This window comes from Stegodyphus dumicola, chromosome 4 (genome assembly GCF_044657685.1).
Source record: "Stegodyphus dumicola isolate Sdum_Otavi_A_Nest chromosome 4, ASM4465768v1".
Classification (NCBI taxonomy): domain Eukaryota; kingdom Metazoa; phylum Arthropoda; class Arachnida; order Araneae; family Eresidae; genus Stegodyphus; species Stegodyphus dumicola.
Genome location: NC_140771.1, coordinates 185,948,717 through 185,970,177, shown reverse-complemented (window position 1 = coordinate 185,970,177; position 21,461 = coordinate 185,948,717). Strand labels below are relative to the sequence as shown.

General features: G+C 32.3%; 1 protein-coding gene across 4 annotated transcripts in view; it reads left to right on the top strand.

The window, feature by feature from the left end:
* LOC118186414 (solute carrier family 35 member F3-like) overlaps nt 1–21,461 on the top strand; it is a 618,729-nt gene that overhangs the window by 586,266 nt on the left and 11,002 nt on the right. Inside the window, exon 7 of one of the 4 annotated variants that reach the window (XM_085815873.1) lies at nt 7,550–7,617. The exons of the other annotated variants lie outside the window; for them this stretch is intronic. Coding sequence (XP_085671999.1) covers nt 7,550–7,572 — 23 coding nt within the window. The 3' untranslated portion in view covers nt 7,573–7,617. The remainder of the gene's footprint in view (nt 1–7,549; nt 7,618–21,461) is intronic. 4 annotated transcript variants of the gene reach the window in all.

Here is a 21,461-nt window from a genome sequence, read left to right as displayed (position 1 = left end):
GCAAGTAAACACAAATTGTAGCACCAACTTGAAATCATATAATAAAGGATTATACACACGAATTTGAGGACGCTTGAAAATATCTGAGTTACTCATGCACTTTAAATGTTAAAAAACATTATGGAAACCAGCTTTCATTAAATAACGGTATGTTCTTAATTAATTTTTCAAACATTTTTTGAAATAAATCATTTCATTTTTTCTGAAGGTTTATACTATAACGTAACTTGCCAATTATTTAAAAGATACGAAATTATTAATATGTATGCTACTTTTATAATAGAGTAGTTTGCTTATGTTCGAATAAGACTTTGCCTATTCCAAAAACATAATTATACTGAAAACTCTACAGTGGTGGCCAAAATTGTGGACACTTTTGGAAATTTTTATGTTTTTGAACTTTGTATGCTTATAGAAAATGTTACGTTTCGTAAAATGCAAACTTGTATATATCATTTTAAAGAGAATTTGTTACGGAATTCAACACAAAACACAAAATTCAATTATTTGCAATACAAAAAAGGTTATATGTACTTTAATATAAATAAAAAACACAGTTATGAAGTGGTTTGTAAAGTCTAGCTTTCCTGGCCAATCACTGTTCTTGTTTTGAGAACCAATCAAATGTTAGTAACTGCCAGTAGAAGCTGACATCACGTTTACACTTGAAACAATTCATTATTTTGCTTTGTTCTGTAGAAGGAGGACTTGTTTCTTATACACTGCAATTACAAGTAGGAATTTTTGTAAAAATTTTAATATTTAGTCAAAAAGCAATGACATCAAATAAAAGAGTAGATTGGACACCTAGAAAGAGATGTAATATTATTGTGTTACGAGAAAGTGGTCTTTCCTATGCTGAAATTGCAAGATAGGTGGGTAGTTCAGTGACTACATCTGGAGTCCGAAAGTTTTGTTTACAATATAAGGAGACAAATTCAATAAAAAACAAAGAAGGAAAAGGCCGAAAAAGGTGCACCACATCTATTGATGACAGAAGAATAAAAAGACTATGTCTCGAAGATAGAAAAATGTCATCAGCGGCCATCAGACGTGATCTGAATGATGCTGGTGTTTCTGTCAGTTCAAGAACAATCAGAAGATTAATGGATGTTGGACTGAGAGGTAGAATTCCACGAAAAAAGCCTTATCTTAATTTTCAGCAACGAAAAAAAAAAAAAAAAAAAAAAAAAAAAAAAGACTACAGTGGGCAAAGGAACACATTAATTGGACAGATGATCAGTGGTCACAAGTTATATGGAGTGATGAAACTAAGATATCGTTATTCGGTAGTGATGGGCGAAAATATGTAAGACGTAGAATAGGAGAAGAGCTACATCCTGACTGCATTCAAACAACTGTGAAGAACCCAGTTAGTGTTATGATTTGGTCATGCATGTCAGCAGATGGTATTGGTCGTCTTCATGTCATCGATGGGACACTGAATGCCAGAAAATACATTGACACTATTCTAGAACCCAAAATTCTACCTTCCATCAGAGATCTCTTTCATAACAATGTTTCGTTTATTTTTCAGCAGGATTCTGCTCCTAGCCACACGGCCAAAATATCGAAAGAGTGGTTTCGTACAAAGAGCATTAAATTGTTGTCATGGCCAGGAAACAGTCCTGACCTCAATCCTATCGAAAATTTGTGGCACCCTTTGAAAACGCTTGTCCGAATGAGGCGCCCATCAAATAAAAGGGAACTAATTGAGGCTATAATTGTTTCCTGGCATCATGTAATAACAAAAGAAGAGCTTAAAACTCTTGTCAGCTCAATGAAACGTCGATGTGAAACTGTAATCAAAAATAAAGGGTACCCTACTAAGTACTGATAACTCACTGCAATCATGACTATCTAATGTATATCGATAACTATTATCGTTTAACTTTTTTTGTATTGCAAATAATTGAATTTTGTGTTTTGTATTGAATTCAGTAATAAATTCTCTTTAAAATGATATATACAAGTTTGCATTTTGTGAAACGTAACGTTTTCTATAAGCATACGATGTTCAAAACATAAAAATTTTTAAAGGTACCCACAATTTTGGCCACCACTGTATACTGTTAAGCTTCGTGCAAAAACTTATTCTATACCTAGTTAAGCAGTATATGCGTTCTGTTTGTTACAGTAGTGTTTAAAATGTTTATAATAGTATCTTTAAGTGACAGATATGCTTTAAATTAGGTGAACTGGAGTTTCATGAATTACATATGATTTCTTGTTAAAAATCGAATGGGAATATTAAGAAGTGCGTGCGTTACGTTACAGCACTCATTTATTTATGAAATGTATTGTTGTAATTTGATATATATGTAAAAGGTGCTGTAGAACGTCGAATGGCAAAACTTCTAAGAACTGGTACTACTACTTTGACTACTCTTGGAGAAGATAATTATTATGGTAACGTAATATAATGTACTTGTGACGGAAAGAAAGACAAGGTTGGACTTTTTTTGTGGTCAGATGTGATGCATATTAGAATCTGACCGTAAATGAAATGTGAAAGTGAAAAGAATAATATAGTACTTCAGTACATGTGTGGACACCTTTTACAGCATGGTAGGAAAAAGGGTAAATTGGATATGGCGGATCACACGAAAATAAATTGTTTAAAAGGAAGAATGCCTTCATGAAAATCTTTCTAGAAGAAACTGTCTCGTAATTACATTATGCATAAACAAATATTAATGTTTTGTAATATGTGTGATGGTTTCATTTAGTTTAGTAGGAGTGAGTAACCATTATGTTATCTCCGTGTGTTATTTTTAAAGAAACAGTATAGTAAATGTTAAAAAAATAAACTTATGCCAACACGTAATACTCTAGCCAGAATTTTAAAGATACGATTTTATTTCTGAATTTTATGTGGCATTAGTTTAGAAAAACTGAACATTGATGTAATAAACAGCGAAAAGATTTTCTAAAGCTACAATTACTTTCTATCAAATATGCATTGCCTCTTTGCTGATATCAGCTAACACTTTGAAGATAGATGCAGGGTTATCCTGCACCAGATATATTGAATCGAACTAATAAAATGGAAAGTACATAAACGAAAATCCTTCTTCATTATGTTTAATATAAAATTGACGTAATTCTTATTAGAGAGGCCTTGCTGAAAGCAGATTTCTGAAGTATCGTGGCAAAATAATTCATTCATATGTTATTGTGTTAAAATTAAATGATATTTTTTTTAAGTACTAATAAATAAAAAATCGATGCCATATGGCAAAACTTTTGTACTCTGAAATTCAGTGTAGTTTTTCGCAATTAATGGTCATTATGTATTTTCTCAGAGTTGAATTTTTATAACGCATTTAATAAAATCTGGAGTATCTATTAAGTTAAAAATTTGTTTCGCCTAAATCTCATAACTGTTTAAACTTGAGCCGTGACAAAAGACAATAGTTCCTCCCCCCGAGCTGGTAAACATGAGAAATCAGCTACGTCTTCAACGGTATTCTAAAAACGGATCTCCCAGTTATTAGCTGTGTACACTACGGCAGCACACAGGAGAATGCGATAATTTCTTATTAGTTTATAAGGTTAACGTGTAAATTCTTTAAAGTACCTATATTGACATTTAAGTATGCGATGCGAATTTTTGTTCCGGATTCTGCTACAAACTCACAAAGCTAAAATGAAAGCAACTGTAAATAAGCAATCAAACAACAAAATTGCGCTTGCTTTTTCAGCTTTGAAGTACAAATTTACTGAAACGAACAAATTTACTTAGATTTAAGAATCTGAATGGAAGTATGCTGTATCATTGTCATCGATGCTGAAAGCTCTGACTTTTAAGCGAAATTTCATTAATAAGCGAAGTCTACATTATACGTCGCTTATTTATTTGTGCTTAATCTGCGCAGATTAAGCGCATTTAAATACGCGATGTATAATGTAGACTTAATACTTCCGTCTTAGAAATGTGGTGACCGGAAATAATAATTGCAATCTCTGATTTGTTGGAACAGCAGCTAGCATGCTGTTCTACAAATCATGTTCCAACAAGTCAAGTTATTAACAAAAAGATAAAATTATTTCCTAAATCGTGCCTCATAAAATTTCACAACTATTTCTTAGACAAGAAATAATAAATTCTTCAGAGGAGAGGCGTTGGCAGCAACAGGTAGATTAACTGAATACTGCAAATTGCGCTAAGGCCATCTGCATAAAAAGAGGGATGCCTTCTTGGAGGATTTGGTAAGGAAGAATGACTCTTATTAACGTTATACATGAGAAAAATTGCAAGTATCAACCATGCAGCCTGAAGTTTCACCTGCATTCAGAAGTCTCACTATTCGGCCAGTGCTGGAGGTGCACAATATAGAGGTGTCCACTTTAAGGTGACACTTTAATTTAAGGAGGGACGCCGCTGCCAGTCCCCCCTTCTGTTTAAATACCTTTCAGACGGTAACAGACGAAACAGCAGAGTTACAGAATATATTTCAACACAAGTAAAAAGTGTAGTTAAAATAAATCTTATGAATTTATAAATTATTACCAATAATTAATCTTAAATCTACTGTGATACTTCTTTGGCAATATGAAGCAACTCCAATGATGGAACACAGAAAAAAACTTTATTTAACACTCAAATGGCGACATACAAAACAACAAGAAGAAAGAATACTAACATTTAAAAATAAATTTGCCGCCCAACCGGTATAGTGGTTAGCGTTGCTGACTACCGTGCCGAAGGGTCCGGGTTCGAATCCCGGAGAAGGCATGGATGTTTGTATATGTTTAATAAAAATTTGTAAAAACGTTTGTTGTTAATTTCAATATTAACCCTCACGAATTGGAGGAAACGGCGTTCGCCAAAGTCCTCATCATCTTTCTTCTTGTCTAAAAGGCAAGATTGATACTGATACTGATACTGATAAAAATAAATTACATTCTTCGTGCGAGAGTCGCATGTGGCCCTCGAGTCTGGTTTCAAATATTGCCATTCACAAATACCTTAATGTTCATCTATTTAAATTATTTAAACGACAAGATTTAATAATATTTAAAGCTGTTACACTACCGATCCGCTAATGCCCGAGAGGACAAAATCGCTAAATCCTGGTAATTCGACAGTTTAAAATTCAGTTGAATGGGCGTTTCCGGGATTTTCTCCCTATGTGTAACGTTAATACACGTACATGTTTTTAGGAAGTTCTTTCAATAAAGCATGCCTTCCCTACAGCGGATAGTGTTCATGTACACTGTGGGGAAAAAAGGGGGGCGGGCAGTTCTATATCTCTCGTTCTACTAGGCCGATTGACGAAATTCAACTTGCGTTTTTCATGTCTCGAAAGCCCTGACTTAGGATATGTATTAGATTTATATATAGAATAGTTCTGAAATAGGTATTTTAGTTCTAAAATAGGTATATTCTCCGACTCACATTATACCAAACTGCGAAGTTTTGTAAAAATCGCACAAGTAGTTTTTAAAACATTAGCTCTCAAAGTTTTAGCTCCTCAATGTTAATTGAATTTTATATATTTTTATTAATATCTCTTTTTTTATTAAACTTATGGTGCGTGGTGGTTATGGCTTGGTGTATATCCTTAAAAGACACGACTCCGTTTCGTTAAACATAACTTTTATTCACAAACACCATACTTTTAAACACAACTATCATAACATAACGAAATAACATAACAGAAAACTACTAAACTAAAATTCGTACATCTTACGCTCGAGCTAAAGCTGAAGTGGACGAGTTCACTGTCACGCTAAGCAGTTTTTACAAACACAACATGATGTGGTCTAGCGGCGCATGCAGCCGAACAACAGATTACCACAAACTTATTTGAGTTTTTCTTTGATATTTCAGGATTTTTAGGTTCGTTCAAAATCAAATTCGTCAACTTTTTTGTTTTATTTTTAAAATTTCTATTTTTAAATAATTTTTATAAATTTCTCGTAAAACGTTTTGAATTGCAACCTATACAATTTTTGCCACCATCTTAAAGTATATGTTTTTCTAAGCATACCTGCAAAAATTAGTTTTTTTTATTCCTAATTTCCTAAGATATATGTGAATTTTCATTTTGACGCTTTTTCAAATTTGGTGTATTTATAATAAGCGATCGAAAATGTGGCTTACGTACTTTGTTAAAATTATTTGAAAGTATGAACGATGACATTTTTTTCCTCTCGTTTGGCAATTAAAAATAGGAAAGGAAAATAGGTTGCTATAAATTAAGTTCGCCAAGTGAAGTATTCTTGGCACAAACTGAAAAAAATGCCCCGAGATAACCTTTTTAATTTCTCCATAAATTTCTCACCAACAAATACAAAATTTAATATCTAGGCATAATTTGAGTGGTAGAATCGAAATATGGAAACAAATGGTATGTTACTTCAAAAAAAGTTCGATTTTGTGTCAAAATACCTATGTTAGATCAATTCTATATATAAATCTAATATATATCCTAAGAGCGAGATATATAGAACTGCACCCCCCTTTTTTGCGCAGTGTACTTTGTCATAACCGATTACATAATTAAACAAATATTTACCATAACGACTAAAACAACAAATGTAATTCAATGTAATAAAGAATTAGACTTAATCGTAAATATGTATCTAATTAATAACGATTACTAAGAGTTCTAATGTGACAACAATGACAATTATCAAAACAGTTATGGTCAATTATAAAGTTTCAATATCAAACAATATCAAAGTTTCTATTAAAGTTTAGGAGATTTTTCATACTTTCTGTACTCTAATCTGAAATTTAGAAGAAAGATCGATTAGCAGAACACCGTAGAGAAAACTGAAAAATGGTGATTATTATTTATTTCTCTAAAATAATGTTGAAATTAAAGATTACTATATTATTGTCACCAATACTGAGAGCGGAAAGCTCTTGTTTTAAGCAGAATTTCAGTCACTACTTCATTATACATTGCGTATTTAATAATGCTCATTCTGCTAACACTCCAGTCTTAGAAATGTGGTGACCAGAAATTGTAATTGCAATCCGAGGTATCCTCCTATCCCCTCCGGGAATACAAAAGCCCTGCCAGCCGTCGCTGATGTCAAGCATTGTGATGCATAATGCAGGACTATAATAAACCCCGCATTATTCGATCCGCATTCGGAATCCCTTCATACATAGGTGATGGGACGCTGCAACTTGCAAATGTGTTCCGAGTTAGGATCAATGTATGAAAGAGTGACAAATAGATCTGCATCATTGCGAAGCATCTTTGCACAAAATGAGATGAGAAGGATGTTTTCATTTTTCTATTTTGGCTTCAAAAATCGAAATCAAATTAATATCCAGTTATGTATATATGTGATTCTCATGGCAGTTTGTAAAACAAGATAATTATCTGATTCGATATAAAAGTCAAGGTTTAAAATATCTTTATTTTTTATTACTCTAAATTTGATACTTGTTAAGGTTTTTACTTCAGGTAGCCTAAATTCGTACAAATTTGAAAACGGAAATGAAAAGCATTTTTATTTCTTTATATCTCCTGTATTTAATATACATCCTTGTAAATCTATGCAGTTCTTGCACTTTTACTTGTAGCACGAAATGGACTACGGATTTGACGTCTGCCTTTTTAACAAGGATAGATGCGCTGAAAATGTGTGAAAGTATGTTAAAAAAGTTAAAGTATTTGTCTCAATTTCTGCAAAATAAAATATATGTGCATAGCTTATTTTCTAAACATTTTAAGAACATTTCAAAGAATTGTGAGTAACCTCTTGTTTTCAAACTGTATATGAAGAATACTTAGGCTTTTAGAAAATAGAAATTAACATTGTTTGTTTATAATGTTAAACAAACAAAGATAGTCACATTGTTTTAAACGAAGTGCAGTCAATTTTTCTGATTGCTCAGTAGTGATAATTTTAATGACGGAAATAATGACGAAAATTTTAATGACTGTTATTATAAAATTTAGATTGTATTTGTTGAAAATGCTTATTGCAGTCAAAATGTACCAAAGTTGATTTTGATATGTAGGCTAATGAAAAGACAGTAAATTTAATTTTGATGTCTGAACTTCTAGTTAATATTTAACGTAATTTACTCATTTATTCGCTGATAATTATAACACAGCACGCTGTTTTGAATGCAGTCAAGTATTTGTAATAATGCTAAAGCACACATCTGAAAATATAATTCTAATTAGAAATTTATAAATGCTAGTTGCATTAAATTAATATTCAATAAATTTTCCTTTATTATTTGAAGTAATGCAACAAAAGACTGATTGCAATTTAAATTCTAAAACGTATGTTGTTTAGGATGTGTTTATTTTAAAACAGTCATTCATTCATATTCATTTTAAACTTACAAAACAACTCAATCTAATAACGCGAGCGCAAATATCCAAACGAAACCCAGAAAAATACTTCTCAAATAAAGTGGACCCGTATCTTCTAAACGCATTTTTTTTTTTTTTGTTTTTTTTTTTTTTTGTTTTTAGATATGCTGTTAGTTAAAGAACAGGAGATAAAAAGTTCGATAATAGTTATATATTACTGCAATAAAAATTACACGTATTACTAACTTAAAACCTGGATGGTAAGAAAATCAGTAAGAAGCAATAGGGATTGGCTTAACATGAATAAATTTGCTGCAATGTTTTTTAATTTTGAAAATTATGCATAACCTAGAAGAAAACTGAAAATAAGGAAACGAAAAGCAAGTGCTCACGTGATAACAGAAAATAAATTTAGGAATGTACAGATGAATTATTGAAACCAAAGTCTGTACTGTCATATGTTGACCAAATAAATAAATAAATATTGAAGAGCTAAAGCTAAAAAGGGATTAAAATGAAATGTTTTTGTATATTTATGTAGCCGAATCATTGAAACTAAGTTCTGTCCACAACACATTCACTGAATTTGCAAGAATCTGCGCTAAGTTAAAACAATTCTACGTTAATATATTTGATATCACTACATGTGCAGATAGATTTCCCGTTTCAGTTGTGTTTTAAAAATTTTAGACATTTTTCGCAGTAAATACCAATTTATATGAGTACAAGTAGTTTGGACTAACATGTATAATGATTGACATGATTTGGTATGATTCTTGTTGTAAATGTAATCATCTGTAATGTTTCCGGAATCAAGTGACTGTAGTATTCAAAACGTTTCCTAGTTACCGTATGTTTTGTTCAATTCCTGCCTACTTGCTCTTCAACACCTACTATCCCTAAAATACCCATTGTCCCAGAATGCATCGTAATACCTATAAAAGTGGGCTCTATCACCCAAGTTTTGAAACTATGTTTTAATGCATCTCATTAGTTCGCATTCTAATACTAAGTAAAATGCCTATTCTATCTCAGAATGCAATAGAGAAAATCTTCTTGAACGAAGACCCACTGCGACGCCACAGTGCATCGATTTCTGCCTTCTTCCTCTATAAAGCGAGCAATGCATGTTTCATCACCTAGGATGATCTTGTAGAAAATTTGTTACTGTCATTGTGGTATCGTTGCAGAACGGTCAATGATGATTCCTTATCTTTTATTTGGTTGTCAGGTTCTTCGACACTCATCTGAAATACAGTTTCCTGAATAAATGGTGATTTGAGGCAATTTTGTGCAACAAGGAACGAGATATCCTAGAAAAATCGTTCTTCGGTTAAGTAACAGTAAATCGAAGCTCCTTCAAAATGCGCTGCCATACCTGCTGCATAAGGTTGTCATTGATTATGGACGGTAGCCCAGTGCGTTTATCATCGTGAACATATTGACAATCTTAAAAAAATGCCTGCGCCAATGATGCACAATCTTCATATCTGGCCCATTGGTTTGATACAGCGGATGGTTTATTTCGATCGCTGCTCCCTTCTATGCATTTAAAAGATTTATTGCAGGCCTTTACCTAGCAATAATGTTTGCTAGGTAAAAAATAAAGTCCAATATATTAAATTGCTATACTAAGAGTGCACGAGAAGTGGCAAATGTCGCATTTGATATCCACATCCTAAAACTCTCATGCAGGCCATATTCATTTTTTGCAATAGCTTGCCATCTCTTTCCAGTGCCGGAAGCTTACTTACTAATTAAATTAGATTATTTGAATATGTTAAAGCACACGAGGAGGCATGTTTTTGTGGTGGATTTTCTTAGCTAAACTAGCTCGTATTCACGTTACACGTTAGGAAAACCAACCGTGAAGCCATTCTCTTAGCCTGCGCTCCAACTCGGGACAAATCTCCAGTGGTGAGATAATAATCTCCAAATATTGCAGTGGTGAGGTAGATATATTTTTGGATGTACTTCACGTGAGGTACTTGTACAATCAACCTTGCCAATGGGATACCATTGGAGCTGTTCTTGTAATTTACCCTATGTTAAAAAGATACTAACCAGATTACCTCAGAGTGTATTCCAAACAGGAGTCTTTCCCGTTAGGAAGTTAATGTTTACATATTCAAATAAAACAAAAGCAGCATGCATTTATATCAAAAAGGAACTTTAAAGAACCTTTCCATTTCTCTTGCTACTTGACCTCAACAGTATATATTTATTTTACTTCTATTCTTACAAGATTTAAATGAAATGGAGAATATTTTAGTGTATGATATATAAATAGCTTACGGGATTCATTTCCTACCCTTGACTCATTATTAGATAGAATTACACTATCACAGTTTACTTCAAATGAAATTTACCAAATTTAATTATAAAATTACACATATAGAAGTGTTATATTTTATTTGTAAGTTACATAAAAGTACAGATTGTACTCAAATTTGATTTGGATTTTTATAACTAAATACTTCTTTCAATTTTATTTACGTATGCGAAAGGTAATGTATTTTCGTTCAAATATAAACATATTAATCAATTTTTTAAATATAAGTTCTGCAAGTTGTGAAGTTAAATCATTACGTTTTTAATTAATTCGTTTTCCAGTCACGTAAAATTTATCAAATAGGTTTAAACAAAAATCACTGTATTACGTATTAATATGGTGGGTAATTTTGTATGATGAATATATCGATCTTAAGAAAAAGAAGCTAAGCTTCGTTCAAACCTTTCTAAACAATCTCCGAAATTTTATCTTTCCATCGCATAATCTTTTTAAATTAAAATTGCTTTAGATCTTTATTTCCTTCGCAGACTTATAATTGTTACTTTTCTAAATGAAATATCATATCGAAAAACATTTTTTTTTTTTTTTTTTATGTTTATTGCTAACCGTAATTGAAACTTTCAGCACTCACTTTAATTTCTGTTGCAAATATTTCATAGAAATGGATTTGCATGTATCATATACTTGCATTTACAAAAGAGTTTAATTTTTAATAATGTGTGTATTTAATTAAAGTAGATTATTATGTTTTCTAAAACTAACTCTTTTTTTACATTTCCCACTGTGTTACTTCTTTGAATTTTTGATAAAAATATTAAAAATAATGTGATAATAAGCTTTGTTTTTTTAGATAGAATTAATTTACTCTTTATCAGGAAAGTGATCCCATTAAGTATTTTATAATCCTCTTTCACCGCTGAATTTTGGCCGAAAGAGCGTTTTTATTATTTGTTTTAGTGCGAAAGACAAGAAGATATTACCCTAATTTGACAATATATATATTAAAAATTCATATTTAAAAAATGCTTAAAAGAGACCGTAACACACAAATAAATGCATACATGTATGTATTTTCTGGAGTATAAACACATACATGTACATGTGTATGTAATCATGCAAGCATATGTCACAATTAAAATGAATAATACTCGTGCATACAAAATGTCCCTTAACTATTGCATGCATCTTTCGTAGCGATATTTTTTAATGGGAAAACGTTGGCCAATGAACTACGTCTTTGTAAGCCACAGGCTTGGATAAAATAGAAAGTGGCATGTGGATGAACGAAAAAACGTGCTTAAGCATTATAAGCATCAACATTATACGAAGAATTTCGTTCGTATAATGTTCAAAATTAAACATTAAAGCTGATTGTTAATTTAAGCTTAATGAGCTTTAAAAGAAAACTGTTATATGAGCATCATATTAATTACAGAAATTTACATCAACTTAATTCATACTTTCAAACTATAGCTGAAATTAAAAACTCCCACTACAATTTCATCATTGTTTCCTCTTTCATTTATGGAGCCCTCTTTTCTATGTCATTTTAGAACTCTTATATTTGTATTCTTTGGCCGGCGTCTGGGTAACCTCAAATGGGATGCGCTCCTATGGTTCAACTCCTTTATGCACAAATACTCGAGCCGAACGCATATATACATACATGTACAAATTTGACACAAGATATGTGAAAAGATTCTGGAACTTCTCAGTGACGGGTTTCTAAATTCTTTCCAAAGGAATGCAATATCCTTGTGAGGAAAACAATAAACAAATGGAAGACGAGATCAACATCACTGACAGATTCTTCCGTATTTCGAAATTTCTCTTGTATAGAGAAGGAGGATATATGTAGGCAAGAATATATTCGAAGAGTATGGGATGTAGAGGTATGGCGAAATAGGCTTGTATCAATATTAATTTTCTAGGAAATCCTCTTACATTCCTTCTGCAGATTACGAATGTATTCAAATGTTCTGTTTCAGACATATTAAGCTGATGATGTAATTCAAATATTACAAAAAAGGAACATGAAAAATCAATGAGTTTATCCGCTAACTGCCAAATTCTGTAAACACAATTATTGTAAGTTGTTATGTATAATTTTACAGATTTCTATTTCAGAAACTTAGCAGTTATAAACTTTTTTTACTACTGTACAAATTAATCTATATTTAAGGTTTTCTATATTATAAAAATATGTAAATTGATATTTACGTTCATTAAATATTTTCTAAATATTTTATAAATTTAAGTTTATAAAATATTTCCGCATGCCTTCTTGGTATAACTGGAATCATACTCAACACGTATTTGGAAGATTCGGAGTTCGAATCCGACGAGGGCACTGCACATTTTCAAGTCCCCTGCATCGAAGTAACTAAGAACTCTATACTGGTTCCGAACTACGGAGATTTGCCGACTGGGTTTAAAAATCCTCAATCGCTCTTTAAAAGGGAAGCATTCAAGGTATTTTCTCCCTCCTTTCCACATGCCTTCATGGAACTTGACACGAATGCGGAAAGCCCGAGGTTCGAAGACATATTTTTCATGTCTCCAGCTTCTCCCCGCCAAAAAAAATGATGACTCTACAACCTCACTTTCCAAAATAAATTTATCAAGTAACCAATATATCGCATTGCAAATTTTCAAGTCTTCTGCGTCGAAATGATTAATGCCTCTACAAAATGATGGAAGTTTTCATTTTGGAAAAATTTTTAGATCAGACATGATGACTATATGATACAGATTATGTGCAAAATATTTCTGATGTAATGAAAACAAACTTCTTTATTCAGACAAATTTATTATATACGATTAATCATAATTCTAAAAAATATCATAAAATTCATAACAAACAAATTACGGGATCTATACCAAATTTTTTATACTAAATTAAATGGTCCACCAGCGGCCGAGCGGTAAATTCGCTGAACACTGGTAGTTCGGTCTGAGGTTCGAATCCCGCGAACGGGCTGGCTGCATGGGCGTTTTCGTGGTTTTCCCCATGTGTAACGTGTATACGAGCCAGTTTCCCTTAGAAAGTCCTCCACGAAGGCCTCCCTCCTCTTAGGCAGATTGCCCTCGAGGCTTTGCCATAATCACACACACTAAACTAAATTAAATTAAAGTTACCAAAATATATCCCGACTTTCTCCACCTATGCTGTTATGACCTACAACAAAGCGAGTACAGGATAAAGTGCCTAAGTCGTACCCCCTTAGAAAAAATAGGTATAAATAATAGGAGCTGTGAAAAAATTAAGAATTATGGGTGGTAATAATATATGTTGACATTGCTGATATTTGGTATAAAAAGATCCATATAGTCTACTCTCTTGGATAAAATTAATAAAATTAATTAACACAAACTTAATAGGACTTAGACAAACAATATTCTAAATCGTACGATGTATAGCTTAAGTCCTACTATGTTAAAAATTGGGCAACAATTATAAACTTTTCTTTTCCTCAATTAAATTATTTATACAATCAATTATAAAAATGATCACAAAGATAAGTTTTCATTTTCATGTCAACTCCAGCACATAAATCAGCATGCCCCCATCCTTTGCATTTTGGGAATTGGATCATAGTCTCTTCGCTGTCTTTCTCACAAATATTGCAGGGAGACCAACACGATATGAACAATATGGTTGTCTAGGCAACTCATTTTGTCGAAAAAGGCGCTGTTGGTGAGATATTACGCCTTAAACGGTGTTACGACTTGTGCAACATTAACCTATATGTCATCCAGCAGGCAAAATATTGTATTTACTACTAATTTGCTCTGTGATTGAAAAACAAAAAGGAATCTGCTCAATGATTTGCCCTACGAGTCATTGTCAAAATATAAGCCATAAAAACTATGCTCAGAATACAAGAATTGTTTGCAGTACATAAATTAGTGTATAATCAAGAACAAGACTTTTCTTTATTTCATGTTACTAACTACACTGCTGGCCATTAAAATTGCAACAGCATGAAGGAAAGCAAATACAAAAGAGAGATTAATTGTACGTAAACAGTATGGTATGAAGACAAAATGGTTAAATTTATAAGCAGTTTTGGGGTTTACAGGGGTGCGAAAGTAGTAGAAACAGCTACCACCTCTAGCAGCTTAAATGGCTCTTACCCGATTACGTATGGAGTCGAACTGGGTTTGGATGACAGAAATGGGCAATTCATTTCATGCCTGCTTCAAGTCTATGCCACACTTCATCAATCGTATTATCTTTAGAGGGGTGGCGGGCCAATCTCTCAGCAACCCATGACCAGATGTTTTCAGTGGGTGACAGATCTGGAGACCGTGTAGGCCAGGGAAGTAACTGAATACCCTGTGTATCGAGGAAGGTAAGAACACGACGTGCAACATATGGTCTTGCATTATCTTGTTGGAAGATGACATTTGGCAGGCCTCGAAGTCAGGGCATAATCACTGCACGTATGTCAGACATGTACCGATCTGCGTTCAAATTACCATCGATCCGGACTAGAGATGTGCATGTCCCAATTACACCAATGGCTGCCCAAACAATTACACCAAAGCAGGTGATGTGCGGTCTCTTCTGTGCCTGCAGACAGTATACGGCCATCAGATTACTGCATGCAGAACCGGGACTTGACTAAAATAACGACGTTATGCGACTTTGTTGTTCGGCGCAACAGATTCGCTGACTCTGTCGTAGCTGAAGTACTAGTCGCTATGCTGATAGTCCACGCTGCTGTAAACGTCGACCCAGCCGACGAGCCGATACTGGGCGTGCTCCAAACATGCTTATTTCCTGACTAATGGCCCGTGATGTGGCTGTGCAGTTTTGCAATGCTGACGTCACAATATGTCTGTCTTCTAGGGCGCTAGTCATGGGAGGGCGTTGAGATCCTGCACGCCGTTCAGTATGACCCTTAACAACCCATGAATTTAATATTAACATGACAGTGGTCCTAACCGAACGTGCTTGCAAATACACAACGAAGGAACGTGACAAAAATAAAATACGAAATATGTATAATAAATATGAAAGCAAAGTATAATTTTTAAAGTAAATCTAAAGAGTAAAGTAACATTTGAAACCGTGAGCATTGAAAAACTTAAATACAAAATGAGAAATACAGCCCATTTGAAAATTCTCGGAAACTAGAAACAATAATCTATGTCTAATATGTGAGAGAGACACACATATTTGTTTTAATGTTTACGCTTGCTTCAAATAGTAAAAACTTTACATGTACAAACGCTTTTCACATTGTATCTATATTTCAGAATAAGAAGCTGATTTTCAAGCTTTCCATACATTTAAAATACCTATCCTGTGCTTCTAAATGCAGTTCGTATGCGAATAATATAATATTTTTTTTATATTAGTTAATATTAATGACAAGAAATTTAACTTTCTATCTGAGATACAAATTTAAGGTACATTTTACAAGTATTTAAATATAGTACAGAGGAGAAATTATGGTCAAAAGAGGGAGAAGTTTTAAAAAGAAAAAAAAAGTAACATTGTTCCTACTGATCTTGTAAATCAGAATATGCTAATGACTCTTGAATTGGATGTAAGCTGAAGGCATCAACAACTCGTAGATTTGCAAATCCGCGTATAATTCTTAACTTCTCGGATACTTAATTAATGAATACCTATAAAAACAGCAGACAATAAATAGAAGACAATAAAGCTGATAAACAGCAGACAATAAGAATCTGCTATATATCAAGCTCCTTAATGATAACGGAAACAATAAATTAACACATGTATGTTTATATGCTGCATTCGTTCAATACAGTAAGCTAGATAAAAGAATATTTTTCACGAAAATACCTATCTTAATTTTGTCCCCTAGGTTAAAAAAAGCGGCAGATGTTGAATGCCTTAGATATTATAAACGAAAACATTAGATATTATAAACGACAACCAATTTAACATTTGAAATGTTTGAAAATTCTCTCATCTCATGTACCAAGAAATTCGGCTATTTCTTCAAATGCTATGATTTTCGTATGTTCCTTAGGAACAATGCTAATTTAACTAAATACAATTTGCGGGTATTTCTTACACTGTGTTATTTACCATTTTCAGTAATATCTCAAATACAATGAAAATCGACCGCTATCTAGAGATCGACGCTTTACTACAATGTCTCAGTTTACTGAGTTGTGAGTTCTTCAGAGAGAGTGACCAATTTAACTGTAAAATGATTTCAGTCTCACATGATAGAATAGTTTGATGTCTACGTGCATTCTATACACTGGTGGTCCTAATAAAAAAAAAACATTTACTCATTCATGGACTGTGTTATTTGCTTGTTAGCTGTTTTAATTTACTCTAAATTTCCAAAATATTTTCCAGTATATTTCAAAACGAATCTTTAAGTCTGAAAAATAAATTTTCACCTCAGTTTCTACAGCAATCTAAAAATGCTGAAAGTACTACACAACAGTAACATAAAATAAAATAAAGAAATAAATAAAGACAGAAAACCATAGATTTTGACCTGAAGTACAAAGTAAAATTAATATAGATTTACTCTCGTAAATTAATTAATTGGGACATAATCGAAAAATGAAATTGTATGGAAATTACAACTTAAAGCTCTACTACCACTTTAATTAATAATTTTCCCAAATTAACAGGCTAGGCAAGAGACCAAAGCGGAAGGCAGCAACTCAGAGTTTCTTCCTAGCATCGGCTCTTAAAGTTAGATTTCTATTCCGTTAAAAACACCTTTCACTTCAATAGTCTAGTCTAAGCATATGAAACAATAGGCTATGTGACAAATTAGACAAACTGTAAAATTTAAGCCTGTGTAATTCAAAAGATAACTTAACTAACATATATACAAGAAACTTTAAATTTTGCTTCGTATGAGAAACGGTACACTGACACGGAATATTTTCAATGGGTTGATATTACGTAAGTAAGAAATGAAAGGATCATTATTATCGAAAATCGGCATCATAAAATATAAAGCACCAAGAGTTTTTACGAGTTTTTATTTAAATCACTTGTAAGAGCCAGTGTAGACATCAAGAGTCAGAGAATATTACTTCATTAAAACAGCATAGTAACGCCCTCTAATATGTTTTGAAATCCTTTCATGTGCATGGTCATGTATTTAAAGTTACGGAAATAGTGCTATTCTGGTCTTTAGCTTTACAGAAACGATGCAGATATTTAACGTTGAACAAAATCTGTAAAAAGAGAGATTTGAGGAAGTGCTCACTTTAGTGTAAGTGCTATGTTTTAAAAATAACAGTAAAGTTTAAAAAATCTATCACTATTTCAAACTTAGTTTGCTAAAACTGAGAGCTAAAAAAAGACTGTCTTATTTTTGTCTTTGTCTACTCGGAACTGTAGAAAGTAAAAAGAATGTCATTTACCATATTGCATGCTTTAGAACTGAGTGATTTTGTATTTTGTTGAATCAGGGATATTCTAGTTCCATTCACTTTGTACTTGTCTACACTGGAAAGCTTAGGTTATTTGAATTATGGCAAAGCCACAAAGGCTGTTTGCCGGGGAAACTGGTTTGCATTCACGTTGCACATGGAAAAGCTAAGAAAAACACCCACCCGTTCACCAAGGAATCGAATGCAAAGCAAGTCGAGTACCAGTATTTACAGGTTTTACCACTCGGCCACCGTTGCAGCCCTACATTGCAGAGATTTAGCTTGTAATAGTCATATATTGTAAGCAGTGCTAAATTTTCTTTATCCGTTTGAATTAGTTGAAATAATTCACTCTATACATCTGTTTAGATAAAAGAACTAAAATTAAATTAAGTGAGCTTGTAATTAGATAAATTAATTTTGTTAACAGGAAAAATAATAGTTGCAATGTAATTGCATGTATTATAAATTAAGAAATGCTTGTATTGGATGTGCACAAACATTTTAACTTTTGTGTTCGTATGACGCTAAAATAAATATCACAACAACAAAAAAAGATAAATTTTTAAATGCGACATAAAATCACTTGAAAACTTGAGTAAACTCACTGCATTTAATTACTGTATTAACCTTAACAGTTGTTAAGAGAGAGAAACAGAATATTAAAATAAATATTTTAATATTAAATAAATATTAAAATAATCCATATATAAGGCTCTTTTTATTAAATAAATATTAAAATAATCCATATATAAGGCGTCTTAGTACCAGTGTTACAAACTATTGGTGGGAAAGGTGGCAGTCAACAACTCGGAATTACGTAGCAAAGCAGAATCGGCAATGTTTTTTCCTGTTGCAGTAAATGGCGTTTTCAACAATCGTCCAGAATATTCTAAATTTTGGAAGATTCCTGATCGAATGACACTTCTACCACTTCTTTTACTGCTGTTACTTTTGTGAATGTACATTAATATTTGAAACGCATATTCACTTACTCAGCGTCCTTTCATTTGTGGAGTTTTCTGTGTGGACTATTTACATACATATGGTATCTTTTCCCATTGTTATGTGATTTTGAGTCGTCTGCGTGCACCTTTTACAAGGTTGTAACCCTGGTTCTAAGACACTCAAACTTCAGTAAAGCTTTTTATATGACAGATAGCAGTAATTTTTACACACAGAAATAAAGATAAAATGGTAAATAATTTATGAGTATGGACATTAATAACTGCAAATGAATACTTATAATTGAATCTTATTTAATTGACTTCAAATTGAATAGCAGGTTTTTCTATACACTGTTTCTGGTATGCATAGTGACCGATATCTCTTTAAGAAAATATGTATGCACGCAGATAAATTTAACAAATGAATCCTTCGCATGAATCGTGCATTTTGCGAGAAATAAACTTCCATGTTTGAATAAAAATGTTGCAAATTTCTACGAGGTTTAAATCTCTCGCATTTGTTGTGAATTACACGTAGCTTTTAAGCGAAACTAATGGTATTTTAGGTTTTAAAATTACCTAAATTGAGTTTTAAATTATTAGTCCAAAGGGGAAATTTGCCCAGAAGGACTATTAATTTCGTTTCGACATTTTGCGATGATTCACTATAACCGTTGTTTCACTTTTCAAATTGCGGCCAACAAATATCATCGCCCTGTATTATATTTAAAGGAATTAAACGATTAAAAATCTTCATAAATTTATGTATATTTCCCGCATTTTGATAAAACAACGGTACCTAGAAACATCAAATTTTGAATAACGTAACCCTCCTGCGAATATGGGCATCTGGAAGCTCAAATTTGAAATTTGGAATTTGTTTTATTATCGTTTTCATATTTGGTAAAACTTTAACGAATTTTTGATTAACATACTGAGGAATTTCAAAGCAAGCAATGGCAATGCTCTACGATGAAAAACATTTTTATCTCCAGCGAGCGAGACTGTGTATCGGAAATTCTAAAGATATGCTCATTTTAAAGTTATTTTGCGTTATTGCTCTTGAACTGAATTTTACTGTTTATGTGCGGAGAACATGATATTTAATAAATAAATAAAGCTAACACACAAAATGTTACAAAAATGCCCCTTTAGATGTAATTTAAATCTGAAACCTTTCAGATTTTTATATTTTATTTACGTCTCAATAAATTTATTTTTCATTACTTTAATTTAATTATTTTTTGCATTCTGAGCTAAAATTACTTTATTATATTTTCTTCCTTATTTATTTTCCATTTATTTTTATTTAGTATTTTAACATTTTACTAATGCTACACCATGTGCTTGAGAGGTAAATCAAATTCTGACATTTTTTTCAGTTTTTATTCTCTATTACATTCGTCTTCATCTTCCAAATACTTTTTGACATGCATGTTTAAAAAGCACTTTTTTTCCTTCTCTCTCTTTTTATTTAATCCTAGCACTGTTCGTATTTTTTTAATATTTCGAGTACAACGAATACGTTTAATAGGTTTGACAACAATTAAAATGCACAATTAGTTTCAATATTATTTCTTTCGTAATTTAAGTTTCACTGTTAAGCGAATTCTTTCGCATCTTTACGTTTCACTGCTAAGAAGATCCACACACTGACGCATTTTAACTTAATGAGTCCTGTCAGCACTATTGGCCAAAAGCAGATTTCAAATACCTCCAAGGAAAACTGATAATAGTGCTATGAGCAACAGGCTCGCAACGCTAAGTTTCTTTGAATAGTGCAGATAAGAATGAAGAAATGTACAATTTATTGTGAAAATAAGCACAATAAGTACCGTTCACAGAGCATTAATAGCGGCAAACAACTCAAAGGAGAACGCGGATATTCAGCAATTCCTCCTTAGCACAGGAAATATATCCTAAAGTTTCTCCAATCACTCGCAGGATGAACTCTAATTCTTAATTCAAATAACAGCTAAATCTCACAGCTGATGAGCTCTGGGAACTGAATGAATAGTTCAAAATTGGGATTTGGAATCTTGTAGAAAGTCGCCAAGTTAGCGACAAATTGCCAAATATCGCAAATGCCGTTCACAAACGAAATTGCCTATAATTTGACCTGAGAGTTTAGCAACGTTACTGCACTCAATTAAAACAACTGCTATTCCATAAAAAATAAACACTTAAATACTAGATATATGTAACTCCAAATTAGATTACACATACCCAAGAATTATCAGCTTAAGCACAATAAATAAATAAATAAATAAAATAAAGCAAACAATGCAAAACGTCACTAATAATACAGAAAATAAAAATTTAGCTTGAAAGAATTTATGTTTTCACAAATATTTTCTATAATATTATGGTGCAAGTTTAAAAAGTGGCAAGTACAACAAGGGGATTTCGCAGCCAAAACATAGTTTCTAATACATATGGGGCGGTATACATGGCATAGATTTAAACTTTTCTCTGGACATTTGCAATTGATTACATATATTAAAGATTCATTTTATTTTAATGCAGTTAACAATGTTA